The sequence below is a fragment of the Anguilla rostrata genome, chromosome 4 (assembly GCF_018555375.3).
Source record: "Anguilla rostrata isolate EN2019 chromosome 4, ASM1855537v3, whole genome shotgun sequence".
Lineage (NCBI taxonomy): Eukaryota > Metazoa > Chordata > Actinopteri > Anguilliformes > Anguillidae > Anguilla > Anguilla rostrata.
In genome coordinates, this window is record NC_057936.1 from 52,372,774 (window position 1) to 52,392,406 (window position 19,633).

The 19,633-nt window shown below is 38.2% G+C and overlaps 1 protein-coding gene across 6 annotated transcripts in view; it reads right to left on the reverse strand.

Moving 5' to 3' along the window:
* Positions 1-15,948: 15,948 nt before the first annotated feature.
* ctnnd2a (catenin (cadherin-associated protein), delta 2a) overlaps positions 15,949-19,633 on the reverse strand; it is a 268,642-nt gene continuing 264,957 nt past the window's right edge. For all 6 annotated transcript variants that reach the window (XM_064333165.1, XM_064333164.1, XM_064333163.1 and 3 more), the window contains one exon: positions 15,949-18,198. In XM_064333165.1, the coding sequence (XP_064189235.1) occupies positions 17,935-18,198 (264 nt within the window). In that variant the 3' untranslated portion in view covers positions 15,949-17,934. The remainder of the gene's footprint in view (positions 18,199-19,633) is intronic.

Genomic DNA, 19,633 nt, shown 5'->3' on the forward strand with positions numbered 1-19,633 from the left:
AATGCGGAAGTAATCTCAGCTTATTAAAATGAATTTAAATAGCAAAAATAATCATTAAAAATAAAAAAGGCACATGCAGTAGATCTACACAACTGTCTTGAGTTGGCAAGTGGAACATTGTCTGTGATCTCTGGCACAGAGCTTGTATGAACTGGAGAGGATGGGAAGGACCAGACAGTGAAGCACCCGGAAGTGTACAGAAGAGCTTGCTGCCCATTGAACCATTGAAATGTTGAAAACCAAGCTGATTTGACAACCTAAGAAAACCTCATCAGTCACTTTTTTGTGATCATACATTTCATTATGTGTTGTAGTTTCTGAAGCAATGATTGTTTTGGTCCAGAAGTTTTGGGAAAATATAATATAAATACAAATATAAATAATATAAACCCCCCTGAGGCCTGTCTCTACTCTGTTGTCTACACCTATACTCCACTGCCTCAGAGGCTCAGAAAGCCATTGGTCAGAACTTATCAACTATACTGAAGTAGCAGCCTCAATGAAGTAGATTTCTTCTGGTATTGTACAGATTAAATTCTATTATCAAACTCAAATTGCTTTTGAAATAAGTTATTATGACCAGTGATGGCTGGTGAGATGAAAATCGAGGAGTAAACTTCCCCTTAAACTGGTTATTGGCCTTGGCTTGTTTTCAATCATTTTCCTTGATTAACAATAAAATAAGTAACAAAATAATCAGTGCCATCAGATATAGCCAGTTCTCAATTAAGTTAGGAGAGAAATAAAATTATCTTTATTTGAATTGCAAAATTTCACATTTCTATCAACATTGTTTAAAATTGTGGATACGTGCACTCTTTGTCTCCCCTTGTATTCTTGCATTGTGATTCAGTCCTCCACCAGCTAAGCCCCTTCTTAAGCAATTATCCCATTTGCACCGCCTGAATAATCTAACTTGATAAAGTAATTGTCACTAATTAAATTCAGATGGTGATTGACAGTGATGTTTACACACGACATGTTAAAATTAGTCTAATTACAAAAGTGGACATGCGGCAGTATTGTTGTATGTTATAAAGGGGCGTGATAGGTTTTCTTAAAAGCAGTGGGAAATGGCCACATTAAAAATGAAAGCAGTTATATACCATTTAACTTTCACGAAAAAGTGATAATAATAATGATTCAATTAATTAACCATGATCTTCAATTAAGACTTTAAGTAGAATCAAGTGTCTTAATTCTGGGCTAAAATAAAACCCTTCAGCCAACCAGCCCTTTTTGGATAAGTTTGGACACCCCTGCTTTGTATGGATGCAGTTTTATTTTTATTCAGTGATGCTCAATCCAGTTCCTGGTTTTTATTTTTTCCTTAAGATTGACCAATTCAGACTCAGCCAGATCACCTAAGTTAATTGTGTAATCAACTTCTTTAACTGATTAATTGTTTTGCTACTCAAACTCTGAGTAATTGGCTCAAATATGTGATTTTTGTGGCATTTAAACTTCCGCCCATGTTCACTTTCCATCCTAAATCTCCCCATATTAGATCTACTGATTGCTTTTATAACTGCCTCAATTCAAAACTCAATTGTACATTTAATCACTTGAAGGTGCCATTGAAGTGTCCATGGGGACCCCTGGAGGATAACCATTGTAATACAAGTTCAAATCCCTGCACATCACATGGTGGAGACAAACTGGTGCATCCATCCAGTCAACCATACATCTATTATGTAAACCACTTATTCCTGGTCAGCATCATGGCGGGGTGAGCTTAAGCTTATCCCAGCATGCAGTGGGCAAGAGGCAGGAATATACTCTCGACAGGTCACCAATCAATTCATCGCAGGGCCCACACACCATTCACTCACACATTCATACACACAAGAAATTCAAATTAGTCTCAAATTAGCCTGCTGCATGTCTTCGGACTGTGGGAGGACACCAGAGTACCTGGTGGAAACCAATGCAGACATTGGGAGAACTTGCAGCATACAGTAGGAAGCCACTTAAATTAACCACTTGGCCATTGTTTTCTCTGATTCATGTATTTGTGAATGTCCCAGTGCTCCTTCTGTTCTACTAATCCACAGTCAGACTTCCAACATTGGATATTTACTAGGACAGGACATTGCTCCATTACTTCAGCAGTAAAAGCTTAAAATCTTCATTGAAGCATCAGCGTACCGTCCTTTTATTTTGAGCTTGCATTATGCTAACAATCACCTTGTTGACTGGATCCACAGTCAACAGTCTCTAAGAGGCCTTTGGAAAAGGGTGGCCGAGTTTCAAAGTGGGTTCGGCATGTCTTGTGCGGGTGGGCCTCTTGGTGCAACTTGACATTCAGCCTTACCTGTAACTCATAACATAATTTGTCACCCTCTCTGATTGAAGGCTTTGGCTTCAGACATTCAATAAGTAGGTAATTAAAAAGAAAACCCAAGGGTCTAGGAGAACAACCTGTAATTAAATTTCACCCCGCCAACCTTTGACTACACCCACACATAATGTACCATGAAATATTTTATGTTAAATTCAGTCTAGAATGTCCATCCAAAGTGATATAATGATATAAATAATAATTTTATTAAAAGCAAGCAATATGTGATGTTTGTAAATATATAGGTTAGTATGTAAACACATTCAAAAATAGATGAATCTGATGATTTTGTCTGGATTATATGTATTAATTCCATACATAGTGAGATGAAGTTCACATAAGGAAGATTGAGATAAGGATCCGAAAAGTAAGCTGCAGGTTCTATTACAACTGGAACAGCCATATGGCACGGTGTAATAAGGGGCTTGAGAAACAAGGTTCCCATGGAAGCAGTATATAAGTGTCATTTTAATGAGCAATGCACTCCTTCAAATGTGAGCTACTGCTGTAGACAAAAATTTTATTTTGTCAAGTTAAGGAAGCTGTTACCTGACTTTGGAATATGAAATGTCATGAGCTATGCATAAGCTCCTGCTATTAGTATTCCACAGGAGAGAGATATCAAAGGTCTTGTGATTCCACAGTAGGTATACATTCTGTTCTTGTCCTTACACACACACACACATATATATATATGGAGAAACATAACAAATGCAGATGCATATATACAGGTGCATGCTACAATTTAGCAATTAACATCATGCTCTCTGACATGTATAAAACTGTTAAGCACAACTCTAGGTTTTATCAAGATGGCAAGAGGAAAATGTCTAAATTACTTTGAAAGAGGGTTAATTATAGTCACAAAGTGTTTAACTGGCTAGTGTTTCAATAGGAACACTGACTAAAATGACATCTGCATTTAGATCTATGGGAAAGACATCAGTACATATCATCAGCAATTGTGGTCAAAAGCATACATTAGATGACCATGATGCTCTTTCATTAGTGTGGTGTGTAAGGAAAACAGAAGAGCAACTCTTCCCCAGGTGACTGAGCATGTCAATGCAGGATGTGATCAGACTGTGTCAGCAAGAACAGTCTGTCAACAACTACATAGAGAAGGATATGATAGTAGAGTTGCAGTGCATAAACCCCTCATTACAAAGACGAATGCACATTTGAGAGTTCAGTGGTGCAAAAACCATAGGCACTGGTCTACAGAGATGAGGAAGAAAAGTGATATGGTCAGATGAGTCATCCGTCACCATTCTCGACAAGTGAGTGAGTGCATGTGTGGCATACATTAGCGGTACAGGCCTGAATGCTTGTTCCCTGTGGCGAGGGGGTCGGATGCCTCTGTTATGCATGTGGGGGGCATTTCCCGGCATGGTTTGGTCACACTTGTCCCCTTAGAGCGAAGGGTCACTGCAAATCAATACAAAGTTATTCTAAGTCATCACCTTTATCCTATGATGAAACATTTCTATGCTGATGGCAGTGGTCTCTTCTACGATGACAATGCCCCCATTCACAGGGCACAAGGGGTCACTGAATGGTTTAGAAACATTGGGGGAACATTGGGTAGCATTGCATTTGTGTTAGCTAAGATAGCCAATATTGTTTCTTGTAACTTGGCCTAAATTTGATATGAATACTTATAATTGCAGGCCTAGATTTTGCCAGCTTTAATTAAGCACTTTGTGTGAGTAACTTGGCATTTTTGTACTTTGAGAATGTATTTTTCTTCAGATGTGTAATATACGGAGATCAAGAGAAAATTTGTTTTCAGGAAAATTCAAAATTGGCTCTAATATTGCCCAGGGATGGGAGTGTTTCATCCAATACCCCCAAAATCGCAGGTTGCACAAGTTCTTTGATGAGCTGCAGTATCTTCCTCTTACTCATGTCTGTGTGAACCCGACTTGTGAACTGTAGGTTGGTAATAAGAGGAAGATGACACCACATGAGCACGTTTGTCTTCAAAATAATTTCCTTTTAATATTATATAAACAATGACATATTTCATGCAGGAATTACCCTCATAATAGTTTTCATTTCATTTTAGCTGGATGTTTCACATTTTCCCATTATTTTTTAGAATGTCAACAGAAGAAAAATGGAAACAGAAAATTAACTACAAGAGTTTGAAGCAAAGACTAGCATGTTGCGATGACCTCTATTTGGCTTTGCTGTTTGTGTGACTGTGCTGTTGTCATAGTTACATTTTACACAACAGACTGTCCTGAATGTGGCCAGAATTAAACTTGCATGGACTGAGACATGATGTAGCCCGACATGAGAAATCACTAGGGGTTTTCTTCAGCTGCATCAGAATTTTTGATGGCTACTGAACAATATACAGTATATTGCTGATACTCAAAAGAATAAAAATGGCTTAAATTACAATATCTGTTATGTTCTGAGTAAGGACCCACACGCAGACCAGGGAAATCCAAAAAACGTTGTCTTTAATCAGTCCGAGGTTCGAAGCCAGGTAATCAGAGAGAGGACGGTGCCGAATCGAGTTTCCAAAAGAATAGTGAAAAGACAGGCAAAAAATCAAAAACCAGGAGATCAGAAGGGCGAAGGTACAAAGGGACAGGCAAAAGAGAAGTCAAGGCAAAGCGAAGGTCGAACCAGAAGCAAACAAAACCAAAAGGGGCAGGCAAACTCGAAGTCGGGCAAAGGGGTGTCGCAGGAATCTCGATAGACAAAGGCCTACAAATAATTGGCACAATGAATACGATCAACGTTCTGACTCTGAGCTGGTGGAAAAGACTGACATTTATACACTGGGGAAGGTAACAATCAAGGAGGGGTTAAGTGAGTGAGGGAGGAGTAACAAACAACATCCAGGTGAAGAACATTAGGAAAACTAATTCAATGACAGGGGACTGACAAAACGCGGACTGGAATCACATAGACAACAATGATAATAGACGGCCTGGGTGAAGCAGGTAAAACATGTGCAGAGAGAGAGAGGTGCAGTCAGAGCAAGAGACAGGTGCAGGCAATTGCAGAACTCAGCGTTAGAGCAGGCTAGAAAGAAAAGGGGCGGAGCTACAGCGCAGCATGGAAAAGGGGAGACTGGTTAATGTATTAGTATAGTGATCTAAACTATCAAAAACCCAAAACTAGTGTGTGTTAGTCCATTAGTAATATTCACATGTTAGTATATTAGTGAGGTTAGTACTTTACAATCTATAAATTAGTAGGGATTAGTAGAAATTAGTAAAACTAGAAATAGGCAGGAAGTAAGTAAAGCGAGACTGGAAAGAAGGGGGGAAACCACGAAAACCTGGAACCACCCGAATAGTGAAATCACACAAGTACAGGGGAGTGAAGCAGCTCAGGGAACACAGACACAGAGACAGTACTGGGGAGACAAGTGACCGGAAATACAGACTACAACAATATCTTTAAATAGACCATTATGTTTGTCACAGTCAAAAGCATAATGAATGATTTTTTTCTTGGCTTTTTCCAGGAAAGAATTCAATCTGATATCTGTTTTAAAAAATGCAATGAGAATTTACAGTAAGAATTGCTTGAGGGGTATTTTCCCCTTCTGATGGAAATGTGGTGTATTGTGAATCGCTCTTGTTGAACAAGGATACTAGACTTTAGAAAAGTTGTACAACCTTGTCCCAATAGCATGCTTGTAATTACATTCAACCTTGACAGGCCATTCAAGTTTGGCTAGACAGTAATTCAGGAATGCTAGTACGGAACAGTGCACAAAAAGTGCAATCACATCTGCTTAACAATGCTAAAGGAGAAATATGCAAATTCGGCAAACAAAACCTGGCTTAAGTTGCTAGAATGTGGAATCCAACTTAACAATGCTTGTGCAACAAACATAGGCAGAATTGAGAATCCATTCCACACAGTCATTTTCATATGCAACAAAAGAAGTGTTTCAGTATGAACAACAAAGCAGAAGATTTTCACCACCCAGGGCAACCCTAAGGAGAAAGTTCACTTAACAGGTTGATTATATACAAAATGGTGGTCAATGCATACATATCTCTTTGAACCACAATAAGTCTCTATGATAAGGCTATGACAGGCTCAACCACTTGCCATTTAGTATGCCAACAGTGAAACAAGATATGTATAAATATAGTATAAGTGACAATATTGGCTACAGTAAAAATGGCAAATTGCCAAAAAAAAAACCATACACCAGAATCTATGACACACACATAAACAAACACATCCATCAAGAAATTAAACCATTAGCTAAATTTTCAATAAATGTTGTGCAATTATAGATAAATGTAGATATTATGTAAATGATTTAATTTGGCACTGCAGCAGCTGTAGCAAATTGCACGCAGTTCATTCCTAATATGCAGATAATATTCATGTGCCATTCAATTCAAAAGTATCTTTTTCACTTCAAAATGCACTACTGCGACCTTTATGATCAATGCTGTGTATGCAATGCTTGTATACATATCAAATGCTATGCTTTCCAAAAGGCATGTATGACTAAAGCCCTGCAATAAAATCCATTTGACAACAGATATGTTAAGGTGAGAACTGCTAATAAAGAACAGAGTTTTGTGGAATGTAGAGTGGCTGGTGTAAATTAACATTAAATGACAAAGCTCCTGTAAAAATAAGTTATATTCTTTGTTCTGCCTTTTTAAAGGACTTCATGCAACCATACAATCAAATAAAGAGGCTGCAAAAAATAAGTATAATGTTTTTTTAATTTTTAATTTTTATTTTTGTAATATAAGTATAATGATGATCACAGAGATAATCTTCATGATCATCAGTCAAGGTTGCATGCTTCCACCTAAAGACTTTGACACAAGGTCATTGTATTAGCTGGTCAGTGATGGGTTTTGATTTCTAAAAATAACTAACTATCTAACTGCAAATGCAAGTGCGAAATAAATATCGACTGGACTGTCAAATCAACAAATGTTTAATTTACCTGTTTTCTCAAAGCAGGCAAATTTTTAAAATAGATTAAATCACAGACTTACAGGTGAAATCGGCAGGTTTTTAATTCCTAAAAGTGGGGACAACTAAACCATTTAACCAAAAAATATATATGAAAGAATTTAAGCCCACATTGTCAACATTTGTAATTGATCAAGAGGTTGGCCGCAACAAGAAATCCCCAGGACCGAGTTTGAGGACTCCTGTGTCCTGGTCTAGGTCAGATGTGACCACTAGAGGGGAGACTTTCTCAAAATATCAATACACCAAAACAACTCCTTTGCATTACAACTGCGTGGCATTTTCCTGGTTTGAAATATTTCAGAAGGCCCAGTCCAATTATAAGACATGCAACAGGGAAATAAGTTATTAAAGTGGTCAGAATGGTAAGAATTTCCATTTAATTTTGGGGAAATAATTGGAAGTAATACATTCAAGTTAAGTCTGGTTCTTGTAGCTATAGTCTTAAACTATTAATCTGTCAGTAGCCATTCAGTCAGTTACAGTCTAAAACTGTAACCATATCTGCAGGAAGCAGATCCAAATGGTTATATATCTACATTAAGATTTTCTCAAATAAAATTAGGATCACACTTACATTTTTTGTAGGTCTTATGACCATGGTGACAGACCAAGATACAGTGGGACCTAGCATGAAATTCATGGTGATATCACAGTCATCTACTATTTTTTTGATTGGAAAAGGTAAGCACTGCTTCCTATAAGTGAAACTACCCTTTTGATATGGCATCCCAGAAAATCCCAGGGCACTGCACTGTGGCTGCCCACTGCTCCTTAGTAACTAGGGTGGGTTAAATACAGAGGACAATTCAGCCCACGGGATTCAATAAAGTATACCTTATCTTATCTTAATAAATGTACCTCATGACTGATTCTTGAAAGATCAAGTTACTTTTATGGTGTTATTATATTCAGAGGTTAGGTAGAACTCTTTGCAGTACATAAGCTGATATGAAGGACCGCTGAAGTGAGAGAGAACAGATGAGCATTGAAGCCAGGGATCAACTACGTATTTGTGCTTGCATTGAGGACATGATCTTTGGTGGCAGCAACATTCACATAAATGTTCAATGTGTCATAGATGTGAGGCCTGGAAACAAACAGAATTGTGGAGATATTATTTTCTAGTTAATAATTTAACTGTTCAAATTATATTGCAAGACGCAATACTTGCTCTTTTACTTCTCTGTCATGCCACTTCCAGTTAAACGCTGTGACCATTCAGTAAAGTGAGCATACTGAAGCAATATTCAAAATGAATTCATATAGCCGCAAATATCAGTCACCTAGTGAATCACCAGTGAATGCATTTTTCTTCCCAGAGAGATTGGGGTGTAAATATAGCTACACAAATGACTTGGTTCTTGTCTATGGGTGTCCAGTGTTATCCAAAAACAGCCAATATGGTGAGGATTCTGTTTTAGCCTAGCACTAAGACAACTAATTTTATTTATCAAGGTTTCGATTGAAGACCAAGACCAAGATTATTTAATTAGTTTAATTAGGCGTCGTAATGCTGAGTAAAGCAAAAACCTGCACCCACATTGACCCTTTTTGGATAAGATTGTGCATCCCTGTTCCAGCCTAAGAACTTACTCAGAAGAAATGTTTGTTTAAAATGCAATAAACTGTCTTCAGTCTTCAGTTTGTACTGTGCAAACCCATGGCTCGATGAGAAAATGAAACCCAGGGTGAGTGTTTGTTTGGGTGTTTAAATATTTTATAGTGCATCTGATTTTGAGACCCATTAAATGAATTGGATGTATGCTTGGTGGATCTAGCAAAATAAATTCCTGGAGTATTTTTCACGCATGCACTTGACTTTTCTAGGCAACAATGTAAACCTGTTGCCGTTCCACTTAAACCAGCATTTTTACATGGCAACAGCACTACAGTTACATGTTGTTGTTGTTGTGGAAGTACCACCACCCAGTGCACCAAAGAGGGGACTGTGTATCATGTGACCAGTTCACCCTGTACACCCTGTTCATCCTGAAGTTCAGATACGTATTATATTTTTGGTCTTTCTGCTGTATGGAATTTTGTTCAGATAGAATAATGTGGAGGTTCACACTAAAACTGGTAAATAGTCAGCCCCATTGTCATTTTAGCAATATTATTTATTCCTTAAAAGATGAGTTCTTCTCATGTAAATCCTTAATCCACAATCAATTTTGCCATGTTATGTCTTCCATTCCAAAGATGTTTATTCATTGAATAATGATACTGCACAGGTACCAATGATTCTCAGGAGTACAAAAGGATTTGCCCTTCATAATTTATTGCTGTCAGTAATAGATATTCTTTTTCAGTTATTCTGAACATTTAAAAAAATAAAAAAACACACTGTCAGGAGACAGTAATAGACATATTCTGAGGATAAACAATTTCATTTGTAAACTGGAGTGTAGTAAATTTAATCAAGACAGGTTGCTACAGTATATATATATATGCCTTTTACCCCCAATGTAGGAATTTTATGTGTCTGTGGACATGAGTGCTTCTATATTAGTTTGGAAATCCAATCAGATCATAGACAACACTGTCACTATTGCTGCTGTGATTAGATGATAAAACAACTCACACAGATTTGATTCATTTTGGCTACTAGGAGATATTGCGTTGAGGAAAACCAAATTAGAGCTGGAAGACATGCAAGCAATTGCACCAAGGAACAGCAATGTGTCTCAGGCTAGAGTTTACCACAATAACAGGTTGTCTAGAGGTGACAAGATGAGATGACAGGACTGATAGAGCCATGTCCAGAAAAGGTGCACAGAGTTAAAATGCTGATAAAAGAGCTTAGATTAATAGAATACTCAGGTGGATTCTATAGCACCATGTCCATCAAATAAAATATTCAAGTTGGAAAGTAAGCAAAGGGTTAAAATAAAGAACTTGTGGGATGGCTCATTTGGTTAAGGCACCACTCTGTGATGCATAGATGAGTCTGGGATTGAATGCGGACAGTGCCATTTCCAACTGAGGCCAGTAGCTCCAAAGGGTGATGCACAATTGCTGATTGTATTGGTCATGGTATGGCAGGGTTCAGTGAGTTAGGAATTCACATTCATTGCTATTCAGCGACCCCTGCTGGACAATCTGGGACCTGTGAATTACATGTGAAAGCCACATATGAATGGTCTTCCCTCGACTCCACTCTGTGTGAGCTTAACCATAGTCTGTGGTGTGAAAAGAAGCAACTGGCGAAACCGCATGTTTCAGAGGAGAGCTGAGGATGTATAAATTCTTGTATGGGCAGTGGGGTTTGCAACACGACAGTGGCTGCAGCTGCAGATGATCGGCTGTTCCAAATGGGAGTGGGAATTGGAGATGCTCAGTTCCATGTTGGGCACCAATTTTATGGGGGGGGGGGAAACAAAGCCCAGGGGCTTCTGGATGGCTCATTTAGATAAAGCACCACACTGTGCATGCATGAGCCCCATGGCCTCAGATTGAATCTGGATAATACCAGTGCCGACCGTGGCTGGTAACTCCATAGGGTGACAAACAATTGGTGATTGGTGCATTTCCCATTGTACAGGAGGGCTCAATCAGTTATGGGTTCACGTTTTATCACTCTCTATTGACCCCCACTGGTCGATCAATGCCTGTGGACTGCATGCCAAAGCCGTATGTGATAAGCCTTCCTCTAACACAATGCTAACTCGGCTGTGGGTTGCAGTATGAAAAGAAGCAGGCTTGAAACATCACATGCTTCTGAGGGGAATCGCGTACGTCTTCAATCTCCTGGCAGTTGGGTCCATGCATGAGTGCAATTGCAGTTGCAAATTGAGGGCAAATGAAGAGTATTTGCCCCTTCCTGGTTTCCTCTATTATTGCATATTCACACGAATACTGAAGAGCGTCAGATCTTCAGACAAAATGTAATATTGGACAAAGGGAACCTGAACAAACACATAACTCATTCTTTAAAATATTATTTATTTAATTAAAAAAGTTATCAAACACCCATATAATCCATGTGAAAAAGTAATTGTCCCCTTAAACTTACTGGTTGTACAACCTTTAGCGACAATATCTGCAACCAAACACTTTCTATAATTTGATATTAGTCTTTCCCATCACTGTGTAGGACTTCAATCCCACTCTTATTTGCAGAGCTTCTTTAATTCAGACAAATTGGTCAGTTTTTTGAGTATGAACTGCTCCTTTCAGGGCCTGCCACAGCATCTCTATTGGGTTCAAATCAGGACTTTGACTAGGCCACTCCAAAGTTTAGTTTCTTTTCACCCATTCAGACGTGGATTTGCTTTTGTGTTTTGGATCATTGTCTTACAGCATAACCCAGTTATGCTTCAGCTTAAGCACATGGACAGATGACCAGACATTTTCCATAAGAATTTTCTGGTACACTGGAGAATTCATGGTTCCTTCGATAATGGCAAGTTGTCCAGGTCATGAGGCAGCAAATCATCCCCACACCATTACACACTACCACCACCATGGTTGACTGTTGGCATGATGTTCTTGCTGTGAAATTCTGTATTTGCTTTATGGCAGACATGATAGGGCCTGTGTAATCCAAAAAGGTCCACGTTTGGCTCATTTGTCCATAGAGGCTTGGGGATCAAGCAGGTGTGTTTCTGCAAATGCAAGACGACCATTGATGTTTCTTTTGGTTAGCAGTCGTGTCCGCCTTGCTACTACTCTTGACTGACCACTCCCATCTCTATATGAACATCTCATTCTATTTTATGAAATAATGTCTAAATTTCACCTCTGCTTTTCCCCGCTTCTGTAGCTTATAGGAAATTTGAGCTGAAAAATGCCTACATTTACAGTACATGGTCACACACCTTCACAGACACGGTAGAGCACATTACCCGAGATATTCGATTTGTTTAATCTAGGTTCATACAGACAGAAGCTTTTCAATTTTTCAGTTTCAAAGATTCATCTACTTTTCACAGCATTAACTCCTAACGAATCCCAGCAGATCAAATAATGATGGTGGCGCAGTGCTGTAAAGAGCACTAAATAATGTACAAACTGGAAGGAAATAGAGGATATCGATGCCACAGATTTCAAAAGGTAGGATTTATTAGACGCCACACCAAATCCCATCTCACAGCTTCAGGAAGAGGGGTGGTGAGGGAGTGGATGGTTGTTCCCTGCTGTGACTCATGATTCGAGTCCATGCACTTTTCTAAAGAGGAGGTGGTTGTGTCCTCAGAGAGCGGATTGTGTTTTATGAAAAGCCAAGCCCTTGGTAAGAGAAAAATAAGTTACACCTCCTCCCCAGGCCCTTTTGTAAGTTGTTGACTGCTGCAGACAACAATGTAAAGCCCTACTGTATATCACCAAGGGCTGGTGCAGACAAAACATTTAAGGTACCGCACAGGGGCCGCAGCTGAGCTGTAGATTATAGGTTGCATTAAGGTTTTGGACCAGAGGCTGTCGGCTGGCTTCCCAGGTCATGCTCCATGGCTCTTCGCTTTACAGGGCTGAATGGGGCCTGCTGGATCCAAAAGATTTACCACCCCACTCACATAAGAACAGATAGCAGCCCCACCCAGCTGGAAAAATGAGGAACAGTCCTGAGTCTTACTGTTACCTATTCACAGGCTGACAGTTCTGCAAGTCTTATTGGAATTTGATGATAGGCGTTAATACTTGGGCCACAGTCCTTGATTCGACACTTTCTACAACCAAGCATTGACAGTAACACAGGAATCTATCTTGTGGATGTATGCATAATTAGTAGAAACTTACATTCAGCTTCATTTCAAAGTCATTGTTATTTGGCACTTTGTTTCAGTGTAAAGAGCCACATACTATAGAGGACAAATTAATTAAGTCCCATTTAAGAGGGAAAAAAATAATTTTCTTTCATTTTTTATTTAAGTTCATTTTTTTACACATTAAGGCTCATTATTCTCTGCTGTAAAGTGCAAACCAACACTTCATTTGGAGAAGCAATGTTAAGCATGCACATGACCACGTGTTTCCTCCCTGTGCATTTTGGTCTGCCTGCCAGTAGGTCAGTGCAGAATATGGAGATATATGTTTGCACATTGAGGCCTAATGCTCAGACAAAAAATCACATCTGATGAGAAACAAGGTGTTATTGCAACTATAATAACACCCTGTCTTGCAATTTTTATGAATCATATTTCAGCAGATCCAATGAGAACAGGGAAAGAAAACTTACCATCAGTTAAATGAAGCATGTGCACCAGAGTATTGCACAGTAATTAGTGGTGAAACTTCATACTCTTCAATTAAAAGGAATTTTTTCCGTATGTTGGATAATATTCTAATATTCAAATGAATGTGTATAGGGCTACTGTTTGAAACCAGAATAAAAATATACAGAACAAATGCATATATGCGCCTCTCTGGTGGCAGAAATTAATTCACTCATAATTCCAAATAAATTACATTACAAGTCCCTCTATAATACAGTATGTGTATATGTACCCATCTATCCATCCATTATCTACAGCATACCGACTTATCCTGAGCAAGGTTGCAGGTGGCACTGAAGCCTATCCCAGTGTGCATTGGGCGAGAGGCAGGAATACGCCCTGGACAGGCCGCCAATCTATTGCAGGGTAAACACACAATTCACTCACCATTCACTCATACCTATGGGAAATTTAGAGTCTCCAATTAGCCTACCTGCATGTCTTTGGACTGTGGGAGGAAACCAGAAACCCACATGGACACAGGGAGAACATGCAAACTCCACACAGAAAGGCCCCAAGCCGAGATTCAAATCCACAACCGTCTTGCTGTCACTGTCCCGCCTCCTATATATATATATATTTAAGAGGAGGCAACAAAATATTCAGACGACATTAAGCAGTCATTATAGCCTGCTCCTTCAAATGCAATTACTTATTATTCAGTCAGAGTTGCATATATATATATATATATATATATATATATATATATGAATATATTCGAAGGAGCAGGCTATTCAGTTTATAATGACTGCTTAATGTGGTCAGAATATGATCCCATATTTAGAAACAACTCATTGTTTGTCTCGTCTTAAATAAAAAAACAGAAAAAAATCATAATAGAATGTCTGCTGTGGATTCAGTGCAATAGGCAGCATGTATTACAAACCACACTGACAATCATCCAGCTCTTAACTGTTCAAGTCTCAAAACTCAGCAACAGAGTTTCTTTAAAAGCCCATCTGACTAAACTCTAATGTTGTCTTGGTAAATGGGTAAAAGAGAGTTCTGCTTTGCAGTTCATTTGCAGTTCAACTCCTAATTTTTTGGAGGTACAGTATGCGGTTCTTTAACAACACTGATGATATGCTATAATAATGATAGTGAACACATGAAATGAAAATGCATGCAAATTTGACCATATGATTTCCTCTATTTTAAAGTTTTTAATCTGTACCTCTTTATTTTACCGTGGTTGGGAGTTATATTTTCCTGGAAAGAAAAATAAAAACTGATCACTATCATAAATGTATTGTTGCAATTATCCACGGAATATTTTCCCCTTCATTTTTACTTCCTTAACCTAATTAATCAACAGTGCATCACTGGAAGTCCTTTGTGTCCCTTATCTTGAAAGCACAGGACTAATTGATTCTGTTAACCTTTTGGGAAAACACTGCTATGTTCAAAATATGAGTAATATGTGTAGGATACTCAGTCCATGTAAATTCAGTCTCATACTGATGCTAAAATATGAGATTGTTTAGATGAATACATAGGCCCAACTGCGCAAATTGTGCAATGCGTTGGTGTATTTTTGTTGAATTACAACCAGCACCATATTTATGCTGTTTAAATAAGTGTAAGAATCTGACCGTTAAATGAAAGGTGAATCACACTGTGGTTTGATTACATTTGGGTCCAGATATAACAAGATGCATATCTACTGAAACCCTTTGCTGTAAATATCGGCAATTTAACCTCACAAAAGAGTGTTTTGCCTATGTAAGATGTCAAGGCTGTTTAAGAAGTTTACTTTACAGCATTACAAGTTTTACATTATGGTATGCCACCATTATGTGGTGTTGTTTTTCAGTATAACCTGGATAATTTTGCTAAGACTATTAATAAAAATCTAGTACTTTTTTCAATTGCACTCATGTGATTTGTTTAATATCTCAGAACAGTGTACTAAAGAACAAATGCAGTGACCCAGTGATGTCAGGGAAGACAATCTTCTGAAAATATGTAGCTACCTGGTTTTATGCTGTGTTCCGACTTAGCAGCTTTGTTCAGACAAGTGCACATACCCCGTTGAAGACTGAAAGTAAGGTTGTGCTTATCACACATTTGAAATCTGTTATTTACATTTTATTTTGTTTAAATTTAAATGTGCAGGTGGTTCACTGATATCTCACAACTGTTCTTGTGGTTTGTGGGAGAAAAGAAATTGAGAACCACCGATTTAACATACAGAAATGAAAGTATGCATTATCCTTAAATATCTATTCTTTCAAGTAACTGAATTAGAAAAATGAAATATCTTTGTGGCATGACATAACCATGTATGTGGAATCAAGTAAGCACAGTTTTAGATAGCACCTCTGTTTCAAAAAGCATCACGTTAACCAGAGACTGTTACAGACATGGTAAATTAATCCCTGTCAAAGAGGAAGTAAATGAACAAAAAGAATCATGGTCAATCATTAAACCATCCAAAACAGTGTCCTAGATGGTAAGTTTATATCTTAGCAGTTTTAAAGTCTTGAGGCAATAAACATACCCACAGTTATAAACACCTGGCCTGAAGCAACAACATCAACATAAAAACAAAACAAACCAAAAAAAAAGGAGTCGTCTGCATATTTCCCACACAAATGACCAGCAATGGGGACCTTATATTCAGAGGAATTGTGCTTTCTTTCAGAAGTAAGACCACGTGAGTGTTAAGAGCAGGATATGCGGCAGAAAAGCTCTGAAGATTGCACAGAATAATTTATTTTCCTGGCATCCGAACATCACTCAGATTTTAGAATGATAATCTATATATCTTGGAAACAACATAACTCAGATTAGGAGGTCAATATCTTCAAGGGTTTCTTTCTTCCCCCTTCAGAACATTAAAGTGAACAGCATCCTATTTTACACGTCTTTTTGATAATGTTGTTGCTTTTAGTGACAAACACACATCTGCACATAAAAATTATATATATTTATATCTCTATATATATATTTATCATTCTCTATTAACATTTTAGTCTATGATGATTTACCTTGTTTTGCAATGTAAATTCAAACAGTAGAAGCCACTCGTCTTTGAAAGAACACCTCTCTTATCAAACATTGATCAACTTACAACACACGCTCAGCTAACATTGAGTGACAGATTTGTACATCTTTGGAGGGAATTAAGCTCTCAAAGATTTTGCCCTCCTGGTAATATTCCAGTGTAGTCTAGGTATAGCTTAATTCCATTAAACACATTTAGGAACAAAAAGCATTTACAAACTGACATCAGGAGAACAAATACCCAGTCATAGAATGTAAACCTCAACAAAAGTTCCAAATTATCTCCAGGTTCGAAGTGATACTAGAGATAATGAAGTTTGGCACAATGTTAATCTTGTTTTAATATAAGCACAGGTAACTGTGATACTAGCAGAACAGACAGGTTTTATGCAAATATGAATGACAAACAAAGTGGTATTTATTATTTTTTAACACTGTATCATCATAAAGAAAACCTGATATAAGTGAAAACCAAAAAAAGAAAAAAAAAAAAAACTATTCCAAATATCTACATCTAAACTTTTTTAGGCAGTGAAAAAGCACTTCATTGACAAGGAGTGTGGAATGGTGTTCTGTTTACTGTCTTGAACTGCTTAAAATGTTTGTTTAATTGCCACAAACAAATTCACATTATCAGAACGAACAATACTGCTAAATACTTCCTTCTTGCTGTTAAAACATACTTTGCTTGGAAAGGATAGGTTGGCGATTCACATGTCTTTCCAATATTTTTTCTTTTTCATGTAACCATAAAACAATAGCAAGAGCCACTGAAGAAGGGACACAGTGGCATCCGTGTAATATACACAATGCACTTGTATCTCTGTAATGTACATCAAATACTTTACAACAAAGAATTAAAAAAGTACAAATAAAAAAAGTGAGAACAAAGTAAAAGGTTGGAGGTGTCCATCTTTTACAGAGGACTCTCTGCAAAATGCAGACTGAAGCCTTGGTACACAATGAGGGAAAAGAAAATGCTATGTGAAAAGCCGTTCCCTTAGTTAGTGTAAACAACAATTTAGTTTTTCTTGTGCTTCACATATTCATGTGCTGACCCTCATATTTGCAGTCTCTTTTCATCCTCGACTTTCCAAATACCCTCAGAGTTATTCCACCTTGACTCCAAAAGTCAAGATTCCCTCTTCCCACGCAATAAGACCCCTCGAACATCTCTCATGCGTTATTTCTTTATGCTTTTCTCCAAGGTCTCTCATTCTTTTTCTCTCTCTTTATCTACATGCCCCTCCCAAACCCACACACTCTTCAATGGAACCTCTCTACGGAACGAGCTTTGACAAAAGAAATTTGCTGAAAAAATGTAATGTGTCATGCATGCACATGCACGCCCCCGCCCCCTCGTCAGGCTCCGCCGCCATCGTGGGACACCAGTCCCTAGACCCAGGAGTCAGGGGAGGCTGGGTAGTGACTCGTCTCGTAGTTGAGTTCGCTATAGGGCCGGGCCGCTGAGTAGAAGTCCACATAGTTTCCGGTCGACTTCAGTCCCAGATGCATATTTAAATCTGTGGCGGGTGGGGGGCGGTGATGCACTTGATCCTCAAAGAAAGACTCTTCAAAGTTCCTAGTGGGGTTCTGAAACGGAGGAAAGGTCTCATAGTCTTTCCGGGCAGTCTCTGGAGGAGCTGGCTGGACAGGGACCTACGAGACAGGAAGTGCAGGGTGCAACAGTTCAGGATTCTGCTGTAGCAAACCTTAATCTCTCTGCATTCGGCGTCATGACAACTGGCACTTTCTGGCAGTTTCTCAGCTTTACTGGTCAGATGATTGCCACTAAAATCTAATTCAATAAAAAGAAGGCTTAAATGGGATTACCTCAGTGCTTTATTTTAAAGCAGAGATTGATTTCAGCTAAAATTCAACAAAATAATGTTAATTAAAATGTAAATGAGAAAGCTAATTGGAAAAGGGGTTGTAAAACATGCTGTCTGCTCTCGGGAAACATATTCCATGCCAGATTGGTGCTGATCACGAGGCAACTGCCTGCCACCATTTGCAGTGGAGTCAGTCACTGTCCACTGAGTCATCACTATCATCCTGTCTGGTTGAAACTGATTCAAGCAGTTAAACATGCTCGTTATATTTAACAAAGCAAGTGGCTGTGAAATGCATAAGCAACAACAGCCGACGTTCCATGCGGGCCCAGCAAAAAATCCATTCATTAGCGTCTGAAAATATTTGGCTAGAATTCATTATCATGAGCTTGAAATGCACGCAAGGCACATCCAGTCCCAAGCAACCCAAATTTCACAGCCAACATCAGTAGTGTTGTAATGGGCCCATTACAGCCCAAGTTTATCAACAAGAGCACACTTCTTGCTAATGGTACGCTTTTTAATAGTAATCACTATTGTGATTCCAGCCACTGTGTTAATATTCTACATCAAGGAATAGAAATAATTAAAAGAAAAGAAACACTGCAGATATTTTTATTCCTTAGGTGTTTTAAATTCCTTTTATTCCTCTTCATCTGAAAGACATGTTTGATTAAAATACATGCACATGCAGCAGAATTTTTTTTGGTGTGATCTGGGACTATACCTATTTCTTTTGTTTCCTGCATTTACTTTATCATGTCAAAGAAAATCTGAGACTGAAAAGAAAATCTGTGCCAATTTGTTCTCCGCTTCCATTATAAAATAGTTCCCATCCCTTTCTAACCTTTAAAGCACAGGGTGTTTACTTTCAGTAAGTGCAGCTGATGGTTTTATTGCAAGAGGAATAACCCTGCTGGATAAGATTAAAATATCATAAAACAGGAGTTGCATAATGTGTTTACAAGATTCACTCATATAATTTTTCCACTGTGTGTAATTACTATCACTAAAACTAATATATCTTGGTTATTCTCCCATTGTCACATCCATCACATTACCTTTTTTATTAAAGCCAGCCGTCATCGTCAGCTCATTATGTTATGTAATGTAATTAAATGTCACTGGCCATCAATGGCACAAATCCACACCCAGATAAATGAAAGCACTGTTTGGGAGACTTTCCCAAGGTAATTAGTTGCTGAGTTCTGTCCGATAACCTTTAGGAATCCTGTCAGGAACCATGAACTGATTAAAACAGC